Source organism: Lissotriton helveticus, chromosome 2_1, assembly GCF_964261635.1.
Source record: "Lissotriton helveticus chromosome 2_1, aLisHel1.1, whole genome shotgun sequence".
Lineage (NCBI taxonomy): Eukaryota > Metazoa > Chordata > Amphibia > Caudata > Salamandridae > Lissotriton > Lissotriton helveticus.
The window spans coordinates 67,883,458-67,907,665 of NC_136059.1; the positions used below are offsets into that span (position 1 = coordinate 67,883,458).

Sequence of the window (24,208 nt, forward strand, 5' to 3'; positions counted from 1 at the left end):
TGCGGTCCCTCCGGACGATCTTGTAGCCCTCTGGGATGGCGATGGCGATGTCGGGAGCTGAAGAGGCGTTCATCCAGGTCTCCGTGAGGAAGGCAACGTCAAACTGTGTTCAATATAGAAGTAAATCATACAGATTGACAGGTAAAGTGACGATTGCTCTTTTCATGGTCATGGCAATCCGTGGTAATCCACGATCCATACATACGCAAACATGGCTCCACTAGCCTTCAATCACGTATCTGCAAGTGGAAATGTGATAACACTAATGATACTAATGATTGTAGTAGTAATAATAACTTTATATAGCGCTTCAAACACGCTTCTGTTTCTTAGAGCTTCAAAATATGTATTACTATGGGGCATATTTACAAGGAGTAAATGCCACCAGAACGTCACTTTTTGCGACGTTCTGGTGGCATTAGGTCCTTTGACGTATTTACAAGGTGGCGTTAAGCCCCTTAACGCTAGGCAGTTTTTTTAGCGCCAGCATCAGGGAAAATGCAGGGGTGCACTGTATTTTTTGTAAATACAGCACATCCCAGCATTTTAAAACTGTTGGAGTGCGCCCTTACCAATTTTGGAGTAACACCGCACTCCACCCGTTTTTTTTTAAATATGACCCTGTGTATCTTGGAAATATAGCTACAACTATATTTATTTTCTTCTTCAGGCCCAACTTTATTGGAGAATGGAATGTGACAAGTGGTGTAAGCATTAGTTATTATAACAATAATTGATCATCTATATATCGCCTAAACCTTACAAGCGTATTTTAGCTCTGGATAACAGATGGTGACGTTTACCAAGCTCAGTGGTACTCAACTGAGTAGCCACTGAAGACTGCTGAGAAGAGTAAGCCTTAGAAACTGACCTACAGGTTGTGAAGCAGAAGTGCAGCAGATGCATTGATCCATTGAGCTACCTTATCGAATAACGCATGTGGTAGCGTTATGGCTGTTGCACTGTGGAAATGTTCTCGGCTGGCCACACAAAGGGTTTGCATGGTTGAAGGACAAGGAATAGGACACATTACAATGCACACATTTACAACACATGCCATTACAACGTGGTCATTACAGCGACTGGGTTGTTACGACGCATAGCATTACAACGCAAGTCATTACAACAACTTGCTGTAGGGGGGCGCTGGAGTTTGGAATAGTATAATTTACTATTCCAACTCCAGTTGTGCAACAGTAGGGAAGGAGTTGGATTTAAAATCCATCAGCTTCTGCATTGTAACAGCTTGCATTGTAATAGTATGTGATGTAACAGCGCAGTTGTTATAATGACCACGTTGTAATGGCATGCATTGTATCGACTTCTTTGTAAATTATGCTTCTCGTGGACAAGACATGTATGTAAGTGGTGAAGCTATGGGTATCAGAGCTGGATCTAGTATGATCTATAAGCACATTCATTAAATCAGCAAAATAAGAAGGTGTGATACTTGCTCAAAGGTTGCCTTAAGGGGGGTCGTGCTGCTCTTGTTGTCATAGACCTTCTCGGTCACCACCTCCGGCTGCATCTCCAGGACCATCCCGAGGTCTGTCAAGAATTCGACACTCAGCACCTTCTTGATGGTTTTATCATCTGCAAACGCCAAACATTTATATTTGTGGTAGTCGCAACCCAATTTTCTCGCTCTTGTCAACCAGGGCTCATCCTTGTTGGTGGGTGGTCGTGCTGAGTATATGACCCCATCATTACGAGAAACACACCACAGATTCCCATCAGAGCTGAATCCCATGAAGTAGCTTATCTGATCCCAACCACTGGCTCCAACGACGATGCTCTGTGCCACCCAGTTGCCGTCCGTGGTAGACAGGGGTTGATTTCTTCGAAGTGATCCATCATAAACACCCCACATGCTGCCATCTGGGTCATAGCACAGCGCATCAAACAGTTGCCATCCGCTGCCACCAATCTTAGCTGCCTGGCGAAAGATCCAGGGCACTTCTGCGTGTTCAGGCTCAGGCCCCGTGTACCAGGCACCGGCTTTGGTCACCGCAAAGAGTTTACCAGTGGGACTGAAATAGAGGAACTTACACTGGTCCCACCCACCTTTGCCGACACATTTGGCCTGAGAAAACCAGTCGCTCCATGGCATGAAAGGTGATGGTCCCTTGAAGAGCTCATCTCCCCGCACAACAAACATCTGACCTTTTGAATTGAAGAAGACATGGCTGGAATTCTCCAGCTTCCCCAGGAGCTTGGCTCGCTTATGGTAATCATCCTCACTTGAAAGGGGAGGCAGACCGATTCTGCAGTTGTTGTCATTATCAATGGTGAACAGGACGGTCTCTAGGAAGCAAAATATAAACACCTGTTACTCATTCACCCTTCCGGCAGCTTGGAAAAGTTAGTGTGGCAATAGAGAATCCTCCCAGCCTTCCCCCTTATAGCACCTCCCCTTGAAACCATATTGCTCTGGTATATGTCAGGAGTAGTAAATACAGATACAGAAGTACACTGACAACCACATGACTGGATTTCGCTCCAGTTTACGGTAATGCCCATTCATTCATTCATCGGTAATGCCCATTCATTCTTATGGGCTTTGAAGCCCATAGGAATGAATGGGCATTACCGATTCGGTATTTACCGAATCGGTAAATACTGATTTGCACAAGGGTGCAGGGGGTGTCACTTTGACACCCTCTGGCACCCCCAAAACAGGCTTGGGTGCCATGTGGCAGGCATACATGCCCTAAGGGCAGGTCTGCCTGTCACATGGCATAGGTGTGCATGCACACATGTGCATGCACACCAGAATCGGTATTTTACCATCAAATTGGATTTGATGGTAAAATACCGATTCTGTAAGGCCTCTGGGACTCTGAAGAGTCCCACCTACATCTTGGTGCCTCAGAATCGGTAAATATACCGAATTTTTATTTTACCGAATCGGTAAAATTACCGAATCGGTCATAAAATAATGCCCCCTACATACCTGTCACCCATATACCGGTAACGGCCGAAAACACGGATTTTCGGCCGTTACCGACCGACCTACATCTAGCCCTAAGTGTCAAGAGTCATTAAATTGAGTGTTGTTAAGTGCAGTGTCATAGAGTATAGAGTATAGTAAAGGACAGTGTGGTACAGCGTAGTGTCATAAAGTCTAGTGTTCTGGGGTAGAATACAGTGGAGGGGAGTGGCGATGCATATAGTGGAGTAAAGTGTTATAAAATAGACTGGCGTTGTGTGTCCTATAGTGGAGTGGAGTAGTGTGTTGTACAGTGGAGTGGCATGTTGTACATTACAGTTGAGTGTCGTTCAGCGGAGTATCTTCAACTGTAGTGTCTGGGAGTCGAGTGTCATGGAGAGGAGTGATATTAAGTGGCATAGAGTTGAGTAAAGTGTTGTAGAATGGCATAGAGTGGAGAAGAGTGATGTACAGTGCAGTGCAGGGGCATACAGTGTACTATAGTGTCTGGCAGTGGCATAGAGTGTAGTAGGGTGGTGTTGGGGCAGATTTATGCTGTAAAGTTGAGTGTTGTAGAGTGGAGCAGAGTACATTATAGTTAAGTACAGTGGTATAATGGGCTAAAATGTCATACAGTGTAGTAGAGTGGCAAAGCTTAGAGTGAACTAAAGTATTATATAGTAGAGTGGTGCCTCATATTCTCCAGTGCTGTGGAGTGTAGTACACTTTAGTGGTGTAGTACACAGTAGAGTAAAGTGTTATAGAGTGGAGTGGTGTGTCGTACAGTGGAGTGGTATGCCATGTTGTAGAGTGTGTGGAACTGTCAAATAGTGGAGTACAGTGCAGTGGTATAGAGTAGAGAAAGTGTTGTATAGTGTGGTGAGGTAGAGTGTGGTGTACAGTGTGTACAGTGGAGAGGAATATAGTGTTGAAGAGTGTAGTGGCATACAACGTCGTTGAGTGTAGTGGCACACAGTGGAGGGGAATACAGTGGGACAGTGTAAAGTAGAGTATCATAGAGTAGAATGGCACCCAATGGAATAGCATACAGTGTAGTGGCGTATAGTGAAGAAGAGTACAGTGCAGGGCCGGATTGGCCATAGCGGGCATCCAGTGTTTCCCTGGTAGAATGGAAGGGTGGGGGGCGGCTTTGTAGTGGTCAAGGCCAGTTTTGCAGCAGTGTTGCAATATCAGCCCCTAGTAACAAAATCAGCAGTGCTTTACACTTGCCCCCACCATCCCCCCACCCCCTCTCCCCCCCGCTTGGGAGCTGGTCCGACAAAATTGCCAGGGCTGCTTTGGGTTCCCAGTCTGGGCCTGGTACAGTGGAGTTGCTTATAGTGGAGTGGCATTGTCTGGACTGGCGTACGTTGAAGTGGAGTAGAGTGGAATGCATACAGTGGAGTGGGGTACTGTGGATTAGCATACAGTTGTGTCATAAAATCAAATTATGTGGAGGGTGAGTGGTATAGAGTGGAGTGGCATACAGTGGCATAGCAGAGATTGGAGCTGCGTACAGTGCACTGCCTTAGGATATAATAGCGTACAGAGCAGTAACGTGTAGTCGAGTGGCATTGGCGTACACTGTAGTAGCATACGGTGGAGTGGCACACAGTGGTGTAGTGTAGAGTGAGATAGCATAGAGTGGAGCAGCGTGGAGCTGAGTTGTTTACAGTGGAAGAGCAGAGTAGATTGCCGTAGACTGTAGTAGGGTGCAGTGGAGTGTCGTAGACTGAGGTGGCATACAGTGAATTAGCGTACAGTGGAATGGCAGTGAGTGGCGAGGTGTATAGTGGTATAGAGTAGAGTGGAGTGGCATAGAGTGGAATGGCATAGAGTGCAGTGGTGTAGAGTGAAGTGAGGTAGTGAAGTGGAGTGCAGAAGTGTGCCGCAGAGTGGAGTGACATACAGTGGAATAGCATACGGTGGACTAGCATACAGTGGGTGGCATACTGTAGAGTGCCTTACACTAGAGTGCCATAGATTGGAATAGCATACAGTGGAATTGCCTAGAGTGCAGTGGTGTACAGTGAAGTGACTTACAGAGGAATGGGGTACAGTGTAGTTGCATACAGTAGAATAGCCTAGAGTGGAATAGTTTACAGTGCAGTGCTGTACAGTTGAATAGTGTATAGTGCAGTGGTGTAGAGTGGAGTGGCATACAGAGAAATGGCACAACCTCTAGTGGCAAACACTGGAGTGGCATTGATTGCAATAACATATAGTGGAGTGTAATACAGTGGGGTGGCATACAGTAGAGTGGGGCATAGAGGAATGCCGTACAGTGGAATAGTGTACAGTGAGTGGTGAACAGTGGAGTTTGGTAGAGTGGAGTGGCAAACAGTTGAATAACGTAGAGTTGAGTGGCATAAAGTGTAGTTGTGTGCAGTTAAATAGTTTAAAGTAGAGTGGCATACAGTGGAGTGGGGCACAGTGGTGTGACGTTGAGTTTAGTTGTGCAGAGTAGAGTAGTGTACAATGTAGTAGGATACAATGAAGTGATGAAGCGTGGCGTAGCGTAGAATGGAGTGTGGTAGAGTTTAGTAGCATACAGTGGCATACTACAGATTGCAGTGGCATACAGTGGAATGGTGGGTAGTAAAGTGGCATACAATGGAGTGGCATAGAGTGGAATAGGACAAAGCCGGGTGGCTCAGAGTGGAGGAGCGTAGAGTGGAACAGCATATAGTGCAGTGGAGTACAGTGGAGTGGCATAGAGTGAATAAAGTACTGCGGAGTGTTGTAGAGTATTGTGGGAAACAGTGGAATAGCATAGTGTAGTGGCGTGGAGAATAGTGGCGTAGAGAGGCGTGGCATATTGTGAAGTGATATAGAGTATAACTTTAAGTTTACTAGCATGCTGTGTAATGATGTAGGATGGAGTGGTGTATAGTGGAGTAGCATGGAGTAGAGTGGTGTAGAGTAGAGGGATTTACAGTAGAATAGCATAGAGTGTAGTAGCATTGACTGTGAAGATTTATAGTGGAATGGTGTAGAGTGGAGTGGCAAAGAATGGAGTGGTGTACAGTTTAATAGCATACAGTGGATCATCGTAAAGTGAAGTGGAGTAGAGTGGGGTGGCATACACTTGAATACTTGGTGGTGTACCCTGAAGTGGCGTACAGTGGAGTTGCATAGAGTAGAAAAGCATAGAGTGGAGTGTTGTAGAGTTGAATTGTGTACAAAAGCATACAATGGAGTAGCGTACAGTTGAGGGGCACACAGAGGAGTGTCTTAGAATGGAGTTACGGAGAGTGTAATAGCTTACATTGAAGTGGTATGGAGTGGAGTGGTGTGGCATAGAGAGGAGTGGAAAGGTATACATTGGATTAGAGTAGAGTAGTGTACAGTTGATAAGCACAGTCTGGAGTAGAATGTAGTGGAGTGATGTAGAGTGGAGTGGTGTAGCCTGTAAAAGAATAAAGTGGATCTGTGTAGAGTGGAGTGGCATAGAGTGGAGTGGTGTAGAGTGGAGTGTGGTAATCGAAACAGATTTATTATGAAAGTGTTTGAACGGATGCAGATTTAATGTGTCAGGAATATACATTATGAGGTTTAAATTTTAATTTTTGTTAGTATGTCTGAAAAGTGTAAGTAGTGCTAAAATTATAAGTCTGAAAACAACATAGTTAGATATTGTGCTGTGGTATACCACAGTAAGTTTGCAGTATACTGAGGTACATGCAGATGATAATTCAGCATGTGATTTGCTAATGGCTGTGTTTACTAAGGGTAATATACAGCAATGTAGTTTGTATCACAGTTTGGCTGTGTTCTGGGTTCGCTACAATCTGGGTTCAGCTAGAGTTCCAGAGGGAAGTGGTCTAGCTGAAGAATTCCACTTCTGTTTTGTTTGTGCTGAGTTTCGGTGGTTGGTTTGATTCAGCTGTAGACTCCGGACATGCATGAGGTGAAAGTAGTCCTGATGTTAGATGTTTTGAAAGAAAGTGACAGGATGAGCCTGGTGTTGTTGGTTTAGGAAATTATGTTGATTTAATTGGATGGGATGATGTTAGTGAGCAGTGCAATGTATGAATTGAACAGCATGGGGCTGTGTGATGATCCTTGTGGTATATTGCAGATTAGTTTGGTGGCAGCTGAGATGTAGGATGCAGCGCTGACTGACTGAGTATTTGCAGCAAGGAAAGACCAGATCCAACCAATGGCGAGCCCTTGTTGGAGGAAGCTGGCTCTGTATATACTATACAAAAATGAGGTATAGTGTGCACAGAGTCCAGTGGAACCCCAAAGGTAGGCAGAAGTAAAAGTAGATAGCACCATACTCTCTATTTGTGGTAGTGTGGGCGAGTAGTAAGGCTTTATCAGAGGGTAGTGTTAAGCATTTGTTGCACACACTAAATCAGCAAATGATTGCACACAGTCAAAGACTAAACACAGACCAATTTGCTTTGTATAAAAATATTATTCAGTTATATTTACTTCTTAGAACCAAGCAAGTCTGGCACAGGTAAGTTATTTATACGTTGCAGTAACAATACAGTTTGAATTGCAGTTGAATATATACTTTGGTTTGGTGACAGTAGAATTACTGGAAATGCAATACCTTGAAATATTGTACATACAATTTATAATGACTTTTCAACAGCAGGTCATAAATATTACTTTGCAGGCTACTTTTCTTATACTGTGTAGTATACCTGGATACTGGACTGGGACATTTCCTGTAAAAAGGTAAGTAATGTGTTTTGGTTATTTGTACACAGTTGTATAGACTTTTATAGATTTTCCAACTCCACACCTAGAAACGTTTTCATAGAAAACAGTCAATGTTATCCTATGGGAGGAAATAGATTTATCGGTTAACAGGTAAGTACTTTGTTGGGGGAGTTGCTTTTATGGGGTTAGACTCAGGGGTCTCCCAGGGTCTTTGAGGGTGCTTTGAAAGGATGCACTCTCAAAGCACCCTCAGCAGCACTAGGGCAGCCGGGTGCAAACTGCTGAGGCCCAATGTTATCCATTGGAGGATAGGGGGCCTCTGGTTTGTGGCTTCTCAAGCGCAGGCCACAAGGTTGTGGGAGCAAAGCTCCTGGACTTTAGCTCAGGGCAAACGGGGGTTCAAGTTAGCACCAAAGGTACACCCTCAGCGGCACTAGGGCGGCCGGGTGCAGGGTGCTGTTTTGACATCGAGTGCCCGTTACTTATATGGGGATTCTCCTGTTTGCAAACATACTGCAGGCTTGGGGGCGAAGGTCTTCGGGGAGCAACCACCATTTGGAGAGGTAAGTTGGGATGCTGGGTTGGGTTGGGCGAACTAAGGCCGTGGGTTGTCAGGGGCAGAGGTGTCTTTCAGAGTTGGATCTTCTTACCAGCTCCTGGTCGAAGTTGGCGGGACCCTCCAGATTGAGGCTGCAGGTGTTGGCTGGAGGCTTTAGGCAGGTCAGGGATCACTGGATCTGGGCTCAGGATCACCAGGGATACCTCCCCGTGGTGTTGGGTCACTAGAACTCAGGCCATGGGTGACGGGTGCAGAGTGGTGCAGACTCGAGGATTCTGCCAGAGCTGGAGTCTGTGGGTGAACAAATCCAGTGTTCATGTGGAATGTGGGTCATGTCCTCTGGGTTCTTGAGGTTTCTGGTTGCAGGACACACCGGAGTTATGCTTCTGCAGGTTCGAGGTGGGGACTGGCCGGTAGGGCTGTGGCCAAGTCAGTGAGCATTCTCATCTTCTTACCTTAGGCACGGCTGTTTGGTCCTTCTTCTTCTTTTTTTCTTGGTTGTTGCTTGTCTCAGGAGGCAAGGTTCAAGGGTGCCCCAAAATACTAGATTTAGGGGTGTTACAGGTAAGTAAAAAGTTGGGACTAATGGGTCCCTTCCTTGGGGTAGGTACACCCCGTATTATGCCACCCTCCATTGGGAGGGTGGCATATGCCTCACTCGGGTTGGCTCGGTCCCCCCACCGGCAAGATGGCAGGGACTGAGAGTTGTGCTTCACCCCGCCTCCCCCACCTGAGGGGTGGGGTTGGCAGTGGTAGGCACTCCTCCCTTCCTCACTTGGCTTTCACGCCGATTCTCCTTCCCAAAGTGGGGGTCAGAACCGGTAGTGACCAGTTGCTGGAAGCAGCAAAAGGCCTGGGGAAGCTCACAAAGGCAGCAACTCATCCCAGGATGTGCATTGTTTCAGCCCCCCGAAAGCAGCAGGCTCTAGACCCAAGGGTTCAGAAACATGTCTGGTGGTGGCAGCTGGGGAGCAGCCACTCAGCCTGGACACTAGTGTTAGGCCATTTTTCAGGTGGCCTTTTTTTAGTAAATCCCATACTGCCATCAGTGTGGGTTTAATGTGCTGAGAAGTTTTATACCAAACTTCCCAGTTGTCAGTAAAGCCATTATGGTTTGTAATGACAAACTCCCAGCACCATATACTCTTAATGGCATTACTGCACTTACAATGTCTAAGAATTAGCTTAGACACTGTAGGGGTACAGGGCTCATGCACCTGTACCCTCACCACTGGTATAATGCACCCAGCTAGAGGTGTGGCTTATTAATGTAGAACAGTGAGTTGTAGGCATGGCACACAGGGATGTGTGCCATGTAAACTCTTTACTTTGTTCTTCACCAAAACACGTAGCCTGCAAAAGCAGCCTGCAAAGGCAGTGTACATGGCCTCTAAGGGTGGTACAATACGTGCTGCAGCCCTTACAAGCCTACCCTGGTAACAGTGCCCCATTTACCAGAGTTTGACCTATGTCTCGAAAGTGCCAATTGGGTTTGGTCTTCAAAGCAGTTTTAGGGAAAGAACATAGGCCCTGGGTACCTGTTTGACAGGAGCCCTGGGCACACTCAGTCAATGTACATCAGTAGTTCAGCAAAAAGTGGGGCAAGCATGCAAAAAGAGAGCACTTTTTCACACTTGTATGCTGTCCTTGTGAAGGCATTGAATGAGGATGGGATAAGGGACAGTGTTGACGATGGCAAAAATATCGAGTAGGATAAGAGCTGCTGTGTCTCCTCTATTCATGATCAGTCAGATGTCATCTTTGATGGCCATGTGGGTGGTCTCGGTGCTGTGCTTAGGCATGAACCCAGATTGGATTGGGTTGGGGAGGTTGTTGTTAAAAAAGGAATACAGTCATTTGTTAATCACTTTCTCCAGGACCTTTCAAAAAGATTATTCGGTAGTGGTCCCGCATCTTAGGGTCTGCTGAGTGTTTCGTCAGGAGACGATGGATGGTGGCTTGCTTACTGGCATCCAGGAAGGTAGTAATGCTAATGGAGTAGTTGCGTACCAGAGTCAAGGCTGTGCAGATTGGGCTCATTCCTTTGGTGAAGATGAAATGTGGGCAGGGATCTGATGGAGCCCCAGAGTGAATGGATTGCATAGTTGCTGTAGTTTCTGCCAGTGTGATTATGGGCCAGTAGGTCATGATGGCATCCAGGGAGATTGTCTCATCGGGCAGATAGACTGAAATAGTAGACGGGTCCAGCTTGGGTTTCAATTTGGTGTAGATGTTGCTGGAACTAAAATAGTGGGAGAGCTGGGTGATGGTTCTAGACCTGTTGGTGAAATCCTTTATGATGGCAAAAATGTGTTTGTCCTGTTTTTAATGTATTCAGTCAGTACTGAGTGCTTGGTGGATTTGTTTTGCTGGTGGCAGAACCTTGGGCTGATTTGTATTTGCTTTTTTATGTTTCACTGTGGGTCTCTCTCCATCTATGTTCAAGTTGCTTTCAGTGATGTTTGGTGAGCCCTGGTTCTTATATGGCCCAGCTTGCTTCGTCCTGGATTAGATAGCGTTAGTGGTTTTGAGCGGAGCTACGGTGTCAGAGACAGAGATGATCAAGGTGTTGAAATATTGATGGATTTCAAGAGATCATGATGGTGTAGTGATCAGTGGACTTGGAGCTCTGTGGTCCATTTTTCTTCCTTGTTCCATTTTCTTTGGGTGATTTTTGCATGTTTTGGTCAGCGCTAGTGTATGACTGTGTGGTCAGTCCAGACAATAGCTTGTTCACCAAGATGTCATTGAAGTTAGTGAAGATGGGGTCAAGCAGATGTCTGGTGGTGTGGGTAGGGTCTTTCATTCGTTGGTCAGGTCTACCAAGATGTTGCTGGTGAGGTTCTCCTGGCGGTAATTGAGGCCACTGAGGAGGGTCTGGGAGCTGGAGCTCAGCACCATGGGAGCAATTAAGTGTGAGATGGAATAGCCAGAGTCGGAACATGAGCCAGGAGGCCTGGTGTTCTAGATGGTTACTACTGGAGGTAACTGAAGAGTGTATCCTTTCTTTGAAGATGATGGCTAGTCATCTACCTTTCAGTGGGTACCAGGAATTAGGCACTGGGTGCAAACAGGCTCAGGCAGGCTTGCCTTTGACATACCAGTGTGGCACCTGCTGTGTGCATCAGCCAAGCATCAGCACTGAGCTGCGACTAATTAAGAGTGGTAGGGTGCAGTGGGCAAAGCTAGAGTGAGAACTAGGAGCAGCAGGAAAGCCGGTGAAAGCATGACATGAGTTAATAAATCGGATGGCCATGGCGGGATGGGTGCCAGTAGGCACACCTGGCAAAAAAGGAAGGAAAAAGGACTTTTTAGACAAACCAAAAAACATTAGTGACATAACTGACAAACATGTGCAAAATGATTTACAATATTGTTCAACTACCTCCCTATGATGCCTTCACAATTATTTTAACTAGGGGGAGTGACTAAAGACCTGAAGTCCGTTTATCTGGTTTGTCTAAAAAGTCCTTTTCAATGTTTGTTGTTATAAACTTGATTATATAGCAGCCATATAAATTTTTGACAAGAAGTTCACAAAATATATATTTGTGTAAATATAAGTATATTGTGTGGTGTATCTCTCATTCTTGTCATTTAAGGTTAAATTTGAATTATTGCGATAAAAAATCCTCCAGTGAGGCAAGATTGCAGACTGTGTTTGATGTCCTCTCAAAGTCCAATAGCCATTAGATGAGGCCACGCTAAGGGCTGGTTTTGGCACGAAAAAAATGAGATTGGAAGAAATACAAAATTAGTGGTTGCAGATGTCTCCTCTATGCACCTCTGTCTGTTCAGGATTTCTACTTTACGACTTAGGGCACGATTACAAAGCAGGCTGAAATGGCTCTGACCCTCGGTTGGAGCTCTTCAGCTGCATCATAAATGGTTAGTCGGATTCTTTTCTGACTGACCCATTTTGATGGGGTCGGTCGGAAGGGAATCGAATTCGGTTTTCTGAATGGCCTCCAATGGGCTCATAGAGCCAGTCTGTCATTTGGAAAGCCTTCAGCAATCCCTCGCCCGGCTCTTTCTGGCCAAGGAATTACGATGGCAGATTCAGCCTTTCTGTGCCTGCCTTTCCAACACAGTCACAGGTTTGGTACGCCACATGTAACACTTGGAATCATGAAAACCCAAGTGTTACATGTGGCGTACCAAACCTGTCAAATAGTTCTTAACAGTGTGCTGAGCCCCCATCCTGCATATTCTGTTCTGAGGAGTCCTCTTTGCCCAGTCAGGTCAGCCTATTGTTTGATCTTAGGAGGCATCTCACACCTTTTTTTTTTACCTATCAAGGCTGAGTAAAGGTTGAGAGCTGGCAGAGATGTAATTACATTGTTTTAAGTTACTTTTCTTTAATATCTATTAAAAATCTGACTTCATCATTTAATTGGGAGTTAGTAACTGTAAAAAACAGTTGGTTGATTACTCTTAATGCTGGTCCCTTTCCTGAGATATAGTATTAGTATTTCAAGCTGAAAAGGTTTTCAAGGTTTTCTACATAGTGCAGCTAGGCTTGCCATAGTGAAAATAGCTTTAGAAGCTTTGTCACTGTAGGTACAGGGTAAAATGTACTTTCTACATGTCCTGCAATGCACCCTATCTTGTGGGATTAAAGGTTTAAATAGGGGTGACTTAATATTTAAAAGCGAAGTCTTTACATGCCAAACTGGGTTTATTTTCACAGGCCACAGTGTATGCTTACCCTGCAATAATAAGGCTTCACCTGCTACGCCTGAAGTCATGTTTCCACAGCCACTATAGTGGATTGCACAATACAATAGGTGCTGCAATCCACTAGTGGCAAATAACTTCCAGGCCGTACTTACAATTTATACAGCATATACTAGGGATATAATGGCAAGTAAAATATACTAATGAGAAATTGGCCAGTTTAACTATGTTTGAAGGAGGAGCACATGCGCTGTTCTACTGATTAGGAGGTGTGAATGGAGTTCTAAAACCAGCAAAAATATAGGGTCCAGCAGAGAGCAAAAAATCAAGGATGACCATGGAGAAAAGGTCGATTTCCTACAGTCTTACAGACTTTTGATATCACAGTGCCTGCGGCCAGAGTCTGCAGCCTAGGTAAAGGGCAGGACATGGAACATAATCACAGCTGCATTTTAAACAAGGAAAACAATACCTGGTTTTTCATTCTTCTGATATTTTTTTCTAAAAGGAAAAGATCAAGAGAAGGCAGATATTTATGGCAACGTGTATATGTTTTCCATGGTATAAATCGGATTCTGCATGGTTCTAAATGACCTGAAGTACAGCATATTTGTCACCTCACTGACATTATACTGAATCTAATATCTTTTTGCAAAACAAATCCTAACTGCTTTTTGGAGTTTTAAATTACATAACACAGATTCTTCTTATATTCTTCTTGTTTGCAATGACCCTGAAAAAGCAAGATATCAAGGATTTAAGTGGTTTGAGGGAACGGCAATGGTTGAACCGTGTTACTATACAGCAAGAGGTACTTTATCCCATATATTTCATGTTATTATGAAGCACACTGGCACCCCAAGATATTTAGGTAATTTAGATTCAACAATTATCTGTTAGATATTAAATTGGCTTTACATAGATCTTTGAGTGTGGTGAGTCATTAAATGTACTGGTTTAGAAGTACAATTATAAAGGGAGGAGATATATGCTTGCAACTGTTATGGTATGTCCTGCGAGATAAGGGACCTACACAATGTTGCATCATAACAATAATTAAAATTCAGAAGGAAACAACATGAATATTTTTCCAGTTAATAGAAACGTAGCAGGCACTTGAGGATTCATAGAGTTGTGTGCGTGGAATGAGAAACACACAAAGTTGGGCCCCTACCGTTTCTGTTCAAGGTTAAAGCGCAATCAAAGAGTAGGAGCCAGATGTACGAAGGTTTCGCGATTTGGTAATATGTGAAAAAAACGGTTACCAACCCCCAAAACAGCCTTTGTGCATTTAGTTGTTAATTTCAGCGAACCAACAAAATACAGAAACGTTAATTTTGTCATTCCATAAGGAATTGTTATCAGGCTTTTCTTGATAGCAATTCGTTGTTTGTGTGTATGTATTAGTTGCAAAAATGATGATTTCCCATGTGCAATTTAGCATCAAATAGAATTAGAAGGTTATTCAGATGCAGCGTATATAAACAGCCTCGGTGTGCATCAGGTCCTTTCACAGAGGAAGAAGACACCATTTTTTTATTTCTGGCTTTTGATTTGTATTACTATGCATTTTTTTAACAAAATCAGGGGCATATTCTCAAGGACTTATCACCGAGTTAACGGCACTTTATCACAGCCAAAGTGGCAATAAATGTATCGCCCCATTCACAAGCTGGTGTTAATATCCCATATCACCAGTTTACCTGCGATAGCAGCTGCAAAAAACATCGCCACAGATGAGCCCTGCAACTATCGCTAATGAGACACAGAGTAGGCATTCCTGTGCCAAAAGCCGGGACAACCCCACTCCGCAACATTCTCAACGACCAGCCAGATAGGCGATAAGACTTCAAAACATGCAATAAGGCGCGTTAGCAGCAGGAAATTAACACCTGCTCTGACCTGGTGTAAAGTCGGACGACAACCTGCACCACAAAAAGGAGCCCAGCCCATAGCCACACCTGAAGGGCAACAGATGCCATGGAGCCAACGATCATGCAGCGCGGAGCCCCAACAGGGCCACAACACCCACCTCCACCACACCCAGGTCCCCCCCTCAAGACCAACACTGAGGCAGTGCAGACAAAGACAGAGACCCTCAGAAAATGCACCAACCTCAAAGAACTAACACCAGAGAATGTCATTTCCCACTACATGCTCAAAGGGACAACCATCCTCCGCATCCTGACCACCTTTGTCCACAGGCAGACTGTACCAACATAGCGGACAACCAACATCCCACCTCAGACAAAGCTGCTGGCCGTGCTGCACGTTTTGGCCGCTGGTACCCTGCAACCAACAACCACATGAGATGGAGGAGTCACACAGCCAGCCCAATCCAAGCCCCTCATAACAGTCATGGATGACACCATCATCTTGGTACCCCACTATGTATACTTCCCCCATACCGCGCAGGAACAGCCAGAGACCAAGCAAGGCATCTACGCCACAGCTGGCTTCCCGCACATGTTAGGGGGCAATTGACTGCACAAATGTCTTACTTGTGCCCCCTGCTGACACTGCACACAATAAGCGCAACAGAAAGCGCAATATCCCACCAATGTCCAGGCAATATTGGACCACTGGGGAATCTCCACCAATGTTGTCGCCAGCCACCCAGGCAGTGTGCATGATTACTACACCTTCCGACAGTCCATCATAAACCTGCGCTACCAGGATGGCACCACGGAAATGCACTGCTAGTTGGCAAATACCAAATGAACAAACAGACACCTCAACTCCACAATCATGCAACTCACAACACTGGAAATTCACACGTCACAAGCTCACATACAACATGCCCAACAGCATGCCCACCCATCAGAAACGACAGCACAACTTACTGTCGGAACCTGGGCAAGCCATGTACATCAGCCATCAATGGCATGGCACAACAGCCACACAATAGCAGAATGTGGGAAGAGGTGGGAGCCAGGCATGTGCGAAGGAGGCAAGTGACCCATTAATAAGAATGTACACAATGCCAAGTGTGGCGTGGATGTGAGGGCCAGACTGCAGTATGCAGATCACACACATATCCATGTCAACACACACCACTGGTGATTGGAGTGTAGTGGACTGTGGACGCAACCATGTCACTCCGGCCAGTGGGGGAGAATGCAGAAATGTAGCTTGTTATGTCCCCCCGTAAGCAAGAGCGGAGTGGGCTGGCCCGGCGTAAACAGAGTCAACATGGGTGTGTGACTTAAATTTGCGTGCCCCTGGGCTTGGTTCTTTACTGGGAATGTGCATCTGCATTAGGCTCTGTGGCAGTGTGGGTCTCCTTTGTGGGGTGTAGGTGGTCCCTGAAGGGCATTAGACACCCACGTCTGTGATCTAGTTTGCCTCTCATGGGTTCGGACCCCACCCGCAACTGTTCGGCCACCTCCTTTTGGCGTTCTGATACCTGGCCTTGGGATGCCATGTGTGGGTCGGTGAAGTGTTGGGAGTCAGCCGTGCTAGCTGGTGCTTCCTGCTGTGTGGTCTGTTGCAGGGGCTGTGTTCTTCAGTATGTAGCTTGGCAGCCCTGGTCCTGGCGGTGGGTTGCGTGGGATGTCCATTGAATGTTGTAGGGTGTTGGTGTCAAAGGTGTGGTAGTCCTCTCAGGCATCAGCAGAGCAGAGAAGACCACCCAGTCTTCTCTGCTCTGCTGGAGTTGTTGTGTGTCCCTCTGCAATGTGAAAGGGAGATGCATGTTGAAATTGTGTTGTCATGTATGGTGGCGCATTGTTCTTGTTTACATGCAGACTGTATGACAATGTACATTTAGACTGTTTTGGAGGTGCAGGATTTAGAAGCGGGACAGTAGACATTTGGACTACATGACGCATGTGAGGTTGTACGCGTACATTTCCATTTCACAGTTTCCGGCTCTGTCAGATGTAGTAGGCCTGTTTCTGGGTGTGTGCGGACCCAGTTGTGTCCTCTGTTCTGCAGTGTTGGGTTTGTGCATTGTACCACATTACCGTCAATGTGGATGTGCTGTTATTGCTATGTGTGTGTGCTGCAGTGTGCCACGGGGATCAGGGACATGATACAGGGTTATTGTGGTTGTGCAGTGTGCCATTATGCCCATCTCCCCCTGTCCCCCCAGTCCCTGATCGTCACTCACCCTGTTGGTGTGGTGTGAGGCCCACCCGAGCTGTGTCCAGAATCCCGACTCCTTGCACCGTCTCCACACTGATGACTGTGGCCTTGGTTTCCTCCAGCTCCTCCTGTTGCGCAGAACTCCCACCTCCTGTTGCTGTTGCTGCCTTCCTGTTCGCAGTGGCTTTGTGCCTGGTTTAGATTTTCACATCATGCCAGTGCCCCTTGGCCTCCTCCATTGGCCTCCTAAACACTCCAATTGCATTCACGGAAGTCTAATTGTAGGTCAGTTTATGATAGTGTTCTGTCACCTCCGTGATGCTGATCTGGTTTTCCTGCGGACTGCACCCTGTCTTCCTCTCCCTCTTCTCCTTGGCCTTCCCCGACCCTGTTATTCCTTTTTGGTGGTCTGTGGGGCTTGTGGGGTTCGGTCAGGGTGCATCCATGTTGCTACGCACTTTGGATTGTTTTTGGTGTGTTGTTTTTGTAGCTTTTATTGTGCATTTGCCCGCCAGATGTGTGGGATTTGCAGGCCTGCCACTGGTTTTCGCTGCTTTTTTGTATCATGATTGGTCTCATCGCAAGTTTTTTTGCGTTTGTGTTTCACATTTTTGTGGTGTGTTGTTGATTTTAACGCAGTCATTTGATGCGTTATCTGAAGACTATCGCATGGTATCACCGTGTTGTGAATACTTAGTTAACACGGCGTAATTTTCCCATGATAGACTGCGATGTTGAGAGTTGCATTCAGTAACTTTTGCGATGGTTATCACACGTTCTTCAGAATATGCTCCTCTATGTGTTAATAAACTTGATATTAATTGCCCTCTTAATTTGTAACAAAAATTGTAACAAAGGGAAAAATAGGATTTAAAAATTATCACAAAATGTTTAAATTCTTTATTCTCCCGCTCCCTACACTTCGTTTTTTGTGGTTGCAATATTAGCAGTTGCCGCACACTCATGCCTACAGTAACAGAGATTTGAAGTCTCTTCATGTTCATCATCATCTAATTCACCAGCAGCAGCTATTTCAGTTGTTTTCAGGGGTACCGGTTGTTTGCAGAAAGCCATGTACAACATCCACACTATAGCGCCCCATCTCAATGTGCATGTTAACCATGCGTCTTTATAAAGTGGCTTTAGCATGGGCAAGAGAGTTAACTGATCTAGTGAATTTATCAAAGCGTGAGATATATTGGTGATGTCTGTGCCTGAGTGAGACACTTTCCTTTAGTAAAACAGAACATAAGCTCAGTACTTCAGGTAAATCTAAGAGTGTGGAAACTGTTGGTCAGTGTCTTGAAGATTTGGGTGGTGACATAGTGTGCAGAGTCTTGTTGCCTTTCTCCATGGTATAATGAATGTCTTGAAATGCCTCTGGGCATGACTCTTGCCCTCTGTGTGATGGCACATGCATTAAATTTCTTATAATGTGCCAATCTTAAAAGAAACAGCAGGGCATATTTATCAACAAATCTCGCAGCGTAGCAAGTCACCTCGCAGCACTGTTTGATAGGGAAGAGGCAGGAATGCACCGTATTTAACATTGAAGGGGCATTCCTGCCATTTCCTAGTGCTGGCATACAATGTGCTGCCTAGCACAATGCAGGCACCCTTGCACTATGGTGCAAGTGTGCCTGCGTTGTAGGCAGCATTGTTTTTGTGCATGAAGAGGTAACTTCCTTCACAAAAACAATCCTCGGAGCACACTTAGAAAGAGGAAAAGCGAGGAAAAATAAAGATATTTCTCCTCATTGTGTCTTTAGTGGGGAGGCATACAATTTTGATGCTTTCCCAGGTCTACCAGTCTTGGTAAATCTGAAAATCCATTAGAATACATGGGTGGATGCATTGGAACACCCACGCTCCACCCATGTAATGCCCTCACCATGCAGTACAATGCAAGGCGGCAACTTGCGTCGCCTTGAGTTACAGTAGATGTACCAAGCCATGCCACGCCAAGCAGGAGGGCCTTGCTGGCTTAATGAATCTCATTGTAGGTTGTGCGCCACCCTGCATTGCCTTGCATGGCGCAGGGCGATGTTAAACCTATGATAAACATGCCCAAGAGTTTTTTCTTTAAAAAAATATTCTTTCAAATTCGAAATCCTAACTACATTAACTTCCAAGTATTTATTTAACATTTATTAACTTATATATTATTGTTAAAAAAACAGTTATAATGCTTATGTTTAGGTATACTTAAATATATGTACTACATCTTCCCCATTGCAGCAGTAAGATCAAACCAAAACACTACTCTGGAGTACAAGATGCATATTTATGAATTCCAAAATATTTTGGGATTTAAATTAGAACTCTAAAGGTAAAGATTATTGATGTAGACTAGTGTGGTGTTGAGTTACAGGAATCTGTTCCCACAATGCTGTGCAATTATGTAAGGTGAAATCTATTAAGTCCTCTATAGATTGTGGTGGTAGTTGAGCTGAGGCTCCACCTGTGCCTCTGTCAGGTATTTCACGATTTTTTCTTTGGTTCTTGATCTCAGATTACACCATATTTTCCTAATTTTGATGACGAATGCTGAGTTACACCTGCAGCGTTAATTTGTCATGAATTCTTTCCAATTTTTTTTTTCATCTGGGAGTCCGGCACTATAAAGGAATTTTTCCCGAAAAGCTCATCAATGTATGTAACATATTCATCAGAGAGTACTTCCAGCTCCTTCTCACTGAATTTCAGTTGTCTTTTTCTTCCATAACCATCTTTCTCTGCCTCTTACCTTTTGACAATATTCAGATTGCTGATTAGCTAAAAAAATCACTAATAAAAGCAATATAATCTAAATCCATTTTAGCCATTCAAGAGGCAAAATATAAGATATGATCAGATTAATGCATCCAAAATGGGAGATGCTATAACTTTTTGAAAAATTATAGCCCACGGGTGCAAGGATTCACTAACTCAGATTGAATTCTTTCCAATCATAGCACATGGATTCAAACGTTTTCACAATCTCTATTCACAGGGTACCGAGGATAAACATTTATCTCTTTTGGCCACTCAAAGGCAATACATCGGCCACTCAAATAGAGGCAAGACATATCAACCTTATTTTACCTTTGAAGATATATAGGGCCAGATGTACAACCCAGCAATTTGCGACTCGCAAATTGCGCCCCATTTGCGACTCGCAATTTGTAACTCGCAAATTGGGATGTACAACAGTGTCTCAGTCACTGGTTGTGATTCCTAATGGGGTTGCAAATTGCATTCCTCATTAATATTGAGGCAAGCGCAATTTGCGACCAGATTTGGAATGGCTAGCACTCACAGGGATGTTGGCCTGCTGGGGTCAGCAGACCACCAAGTCTGTGACTGCTTTTAAATAAAACAATGTTTTTAAGTGCAGCCTATTTTCCTTAAAGGAAAACTGGCTGCATTTACAAAAAAGAAAAAATAAACTTTTCAGTTTCATTTTTTAAGAGCATACTGCCTGCCCTTATAAATATTTTTTGACCCATTCATAAAAGGGTGAGTGTTTTGCGACCATTCATGCATACAAATGCAAGTCGCTATTAGCTATTAGGAAGGGATGCCCTTGGCACGCCTCTTCCTAATACCGAGTCATAACCCTCATTTTGCGAATCAGTAACATTTACCGATTCGCATAATGAGGTTTATACATGCCCTGAATTGAGGTTGCAAACGGGCCGACTGCCCGTTTGCAACCGCAATTTAGGGTGGTACATCTAGCCCTAAGAGGCATATTTACAAGCCGCTTTTGCCATCGGAGTGCCACCTTGTAAATATGTTCCTTTGCACCAGAGACTGCTGAGTAAAGGCGCTGGCAATGGGGCATTCTACCGCAACACCAATTCCTTTTGACACAGCCCCAGATTTACAAAGCTCGGACAGTGGCAAATGCTAAGGCCAGGCAATATCTGGTCCTAGAATGGCAATACGAGGAGAAATTATTAATTTTTTCTTGGTTTTTGCTCTTTCAATTTGTGCTGCATTCTGCTGGCGCTAGGCAGCTTTTTTTGCGCCACCGCTAGCGGCTCCCAGTGACATAGATAGTTGTTCTGGCATCCGTGGGGGTCCCTGAGTTTGCCAACCCGACTGCAGCATGTGAGAGCAGAGGCTGGAAATTCCCATGATGGATGCCATACGTGGCTGCAGGAAAAAGCAGTAGCGCTGTTGCTCCCACAACAAGTGCCCCCTCCCTCTCCTTGCTACATCACTGGGTGCGCCATATTCTTGTGAGTCAGGTTTTTAATTTTTTCAGAAATCTAGGGCTAAGCTGGCAGCTATAATGTGGAGGGGAAATAATTCAAAGCATTAGGAGCAGGTACGAGAAGGCCTCTAGCTCTTTGAAGTTCATGCTCCAAATGTGAACTATTTGTAAAAGGAGATGCTCCTCATTGCTGAATGCGCATGAGAGTCTCACACTCTGAGTTAAGTACGTATTTCAATTGGCTTAATCTAATTCTCCTTTAATGACTTTGGGACAGATTACAATCTTGCAGATGGGATACTCCGTTACAAACATATGGATGTCTAGTCCACCATATTACAAGTTCCATAGTAGATAATGGAATTGCAATACGGCAAACGGAATATCCGTCACGTTTGTGTAGGACTACCCAATCTGCCAAGATCATAATCAGGCCCATTTGTCTGTTTCCCTGCAATAGCTGCCACAAATACTCAAACAAATTAAAATAGAGCTGTGTTCTATTCCTGATAAAAGGAGCAAAAACAACTGGTAGGCACATATACAGTTACATGGATGGATTGTCAAAACTCTTGCTTGCAGAAAACCTCATTTAGGTCACCCGAGCAGCAGCCTGAGTACCTATTTAAGATTTCCTGTCACTGTGGTTGGGCATTTCTTCTACAAGTAATCCCACAGACACAGCGGGGACATTCTAACTGGCTGGCACCTCATGATACCACCCTCAGAATTTGCCCCTAAAACGGGAGTCTGTTTCTGAAATATAAAAACTGCAAACAAGCAATATCTATCAATGGTGCAACAAGTGCAGTGGTAGCAGAGCCAAGAGACATTAAAGGCCCATTCAGTCGGATGATTGCTATATTTTATTACCCAAGGAAGAGACAGGGGGCACATGTGTCTTGCTTGAACCAGGGACCAAGGCACCCTTCCTATGTAAATAGCTACTAACCTGCCAATTGACAGATAAGGAAGGCATTACCTGCCTTACAAAACATTTAAATGAATAAAGATACTGTGTAGCCTAGGGGAGAATCTTGTTCATTGGAGAGGGAATAAGCAAAAGCATTGCCTAGGCCGGGGTGGCAGTCAGTGTCTTCCATACACTTAGGAAGAACCACAGAGACTTTTTGCACAAAGGGCACCTATTTTCCGATGTCCCACAGGAGATTCCTAAGCTGAATCTTAACCAGAAGTTTATGTTATTGTTGCCCTTAGATAGATAGATAGATAGATAGATAGATAGATAGATAGATAGATAGATAGATAGATAGATAGATAGATAGATAGATAGATAGATAGATAGATTTATATATATATTCACTGAGAAAACCACAGGTTTCAGGGACGTTATAGTTAGTTGGACATTTCACTCGTATAAAACCAGAGAAATTCAGCCGTTATAGTCAGTTGAGCTAACTATAACTCGCACCCCCGCAATGCACTGCTGATGACGTCACATATTACATCATTCATGACATGGTCAGTGATATCACTGATGACATCACTGATGACATCTCAAATGACATCACTGATGACATCCTCCAGTGACTATGTGATACTGCGTTGCAGACAGGTGGTCTGTGGCCATGGCCATTTTTACACCACACTACAAACGTAGCTCCGAGCACACTGCTGCTCAGAGGATGAAGTCCACTGGTGCCCTGAGGTCCTCAGAACACCTCTCTGCAACACAGCTCTGTGGCGCTTACTGGAGGTACCTGGTGGGCTAGTTGCCCCCAGGAACCCTCAGTGTTCAAGGGGAATTAATTCTCCAACTTACAACGCACCATGGGACCCGTTTGCAGAGTGGTGCAGGGAGGGGGTGGGTCCTCTGACGAGACACCAGCTTTTTTTGTTTATTGTATTTTTTAGAAGGGGGCTATGTGCCCCCCCTTCTTTTACCATTTTTGGGCCCCTGGGGACCCCATCCCCCAGGGCCTGACCCCTATTTATTAAAAATATATTTTTTTAAATGGGAAGGGGGCCGCGTGGCTCCCTCCCAAGGCCAATTTCAGCCCCGGGGACCCAGGGCATGGCCAGTTTTTTTCCACTTTTTATGTTTTTCTTTGGAGGGGGGCCACGTGGCCCCCCTCCTCAGGCCAATTGTGTGCCAGGGAACCCCATCTCCCCATCTCAATTTCTTTTTTTGCAGGAGAGGGTGTAGTGTAGTTCCTATCTTCCCAATAGGCTCTGCGCATTGGAATAATACCTACAGCAGTAAAGGCCTAGGCCAGACGTTAACTAGGTCTACTACTGTCGATACTAGACTTAATTTTTGGGTTTGCCAGCATAGCTCAGAGTTCGCTAGAAACTTTCTCGAATGTTCAAGGAAGAATTAACTTCCCTGATTAGACAAGAAGGGATTTAGTTTCTGACAACCATAGGACATGACAACTTTGCTCTCCCCTAATCAAGAGTCAATCTCGAAAGTCGTGTGAACAAAAGGCAATTATTTTACTCAGTCAGTACGTGCATTCTTAGTCTCATCAGAATGTAGAGAAAAGGAAGAGACGGGCGTGTTCAATAAAAAGGTGTTATTTATTGATCAGTCTCTTTTCTCATACAAGAGAAATGGATCGATATTATTGCAATACTTATAGCTAAATAAAGTGCATACATTAAAAGCAATAGTATAAAGTAATACTGTAAAAACATTGATATGGTTTCTAAGCCATATGATGTTTAAAATGATTAAAATATATTTACATACACATATACATTTGACTAAACGTACTCAACTGGTGTTTCTAAATACGCCTACCCCGTGTACCTGACCTAGGTCTAATACGTGGGCGGGAATAGAAAGTTACAGTTTAAGTTAAGTTTGTTTTTGCCAAGTGAATAACTAAAGAATTCTCTGTGAGGGGTTATTCAGTTCTGTACCTGGAAGTTAGGATGAATGAGGAATGGTATCTCTTTCTCTGCTCTCGATATTCCAGGCTGCCTGCGAGGGCTGCCCAGAAACGCCGGGGCTGGATTCTCGGCAGGAGAAAGCAGCGCGTCTCTCAGCGCGTCAGGAAGGCGGGGCTGCTGCCAGCGGGGTCTGCTCTGCTCTCGGCTTCGGCAAGTATGGCTG

General features: G+C 44.8%; 1 protein-coding gene across 1 annotated transcript in view; it reads right to left on the reverse strand.

Annotated features, from left to right (window-relative positions):
- LOC144817712 (uncharacterized) overlaps nucleotides 1–24,208 on the reverse strand; it is a 71,781-nt gene that overhangs the window by 30,345 nt on the left and 17,228 nt on the right. The window contains exon 2 of the mRNA XM_078674474.1: nucleotides 1,455–2,304. Coding sequence (XP_078530600.1) covers nucleotides 1,455–2,304 — 850 coding nt within the window. The remainder of the gene's footprint in view (nucleotides 1–1,454; nucleotides 2,305–24,208) is intronic.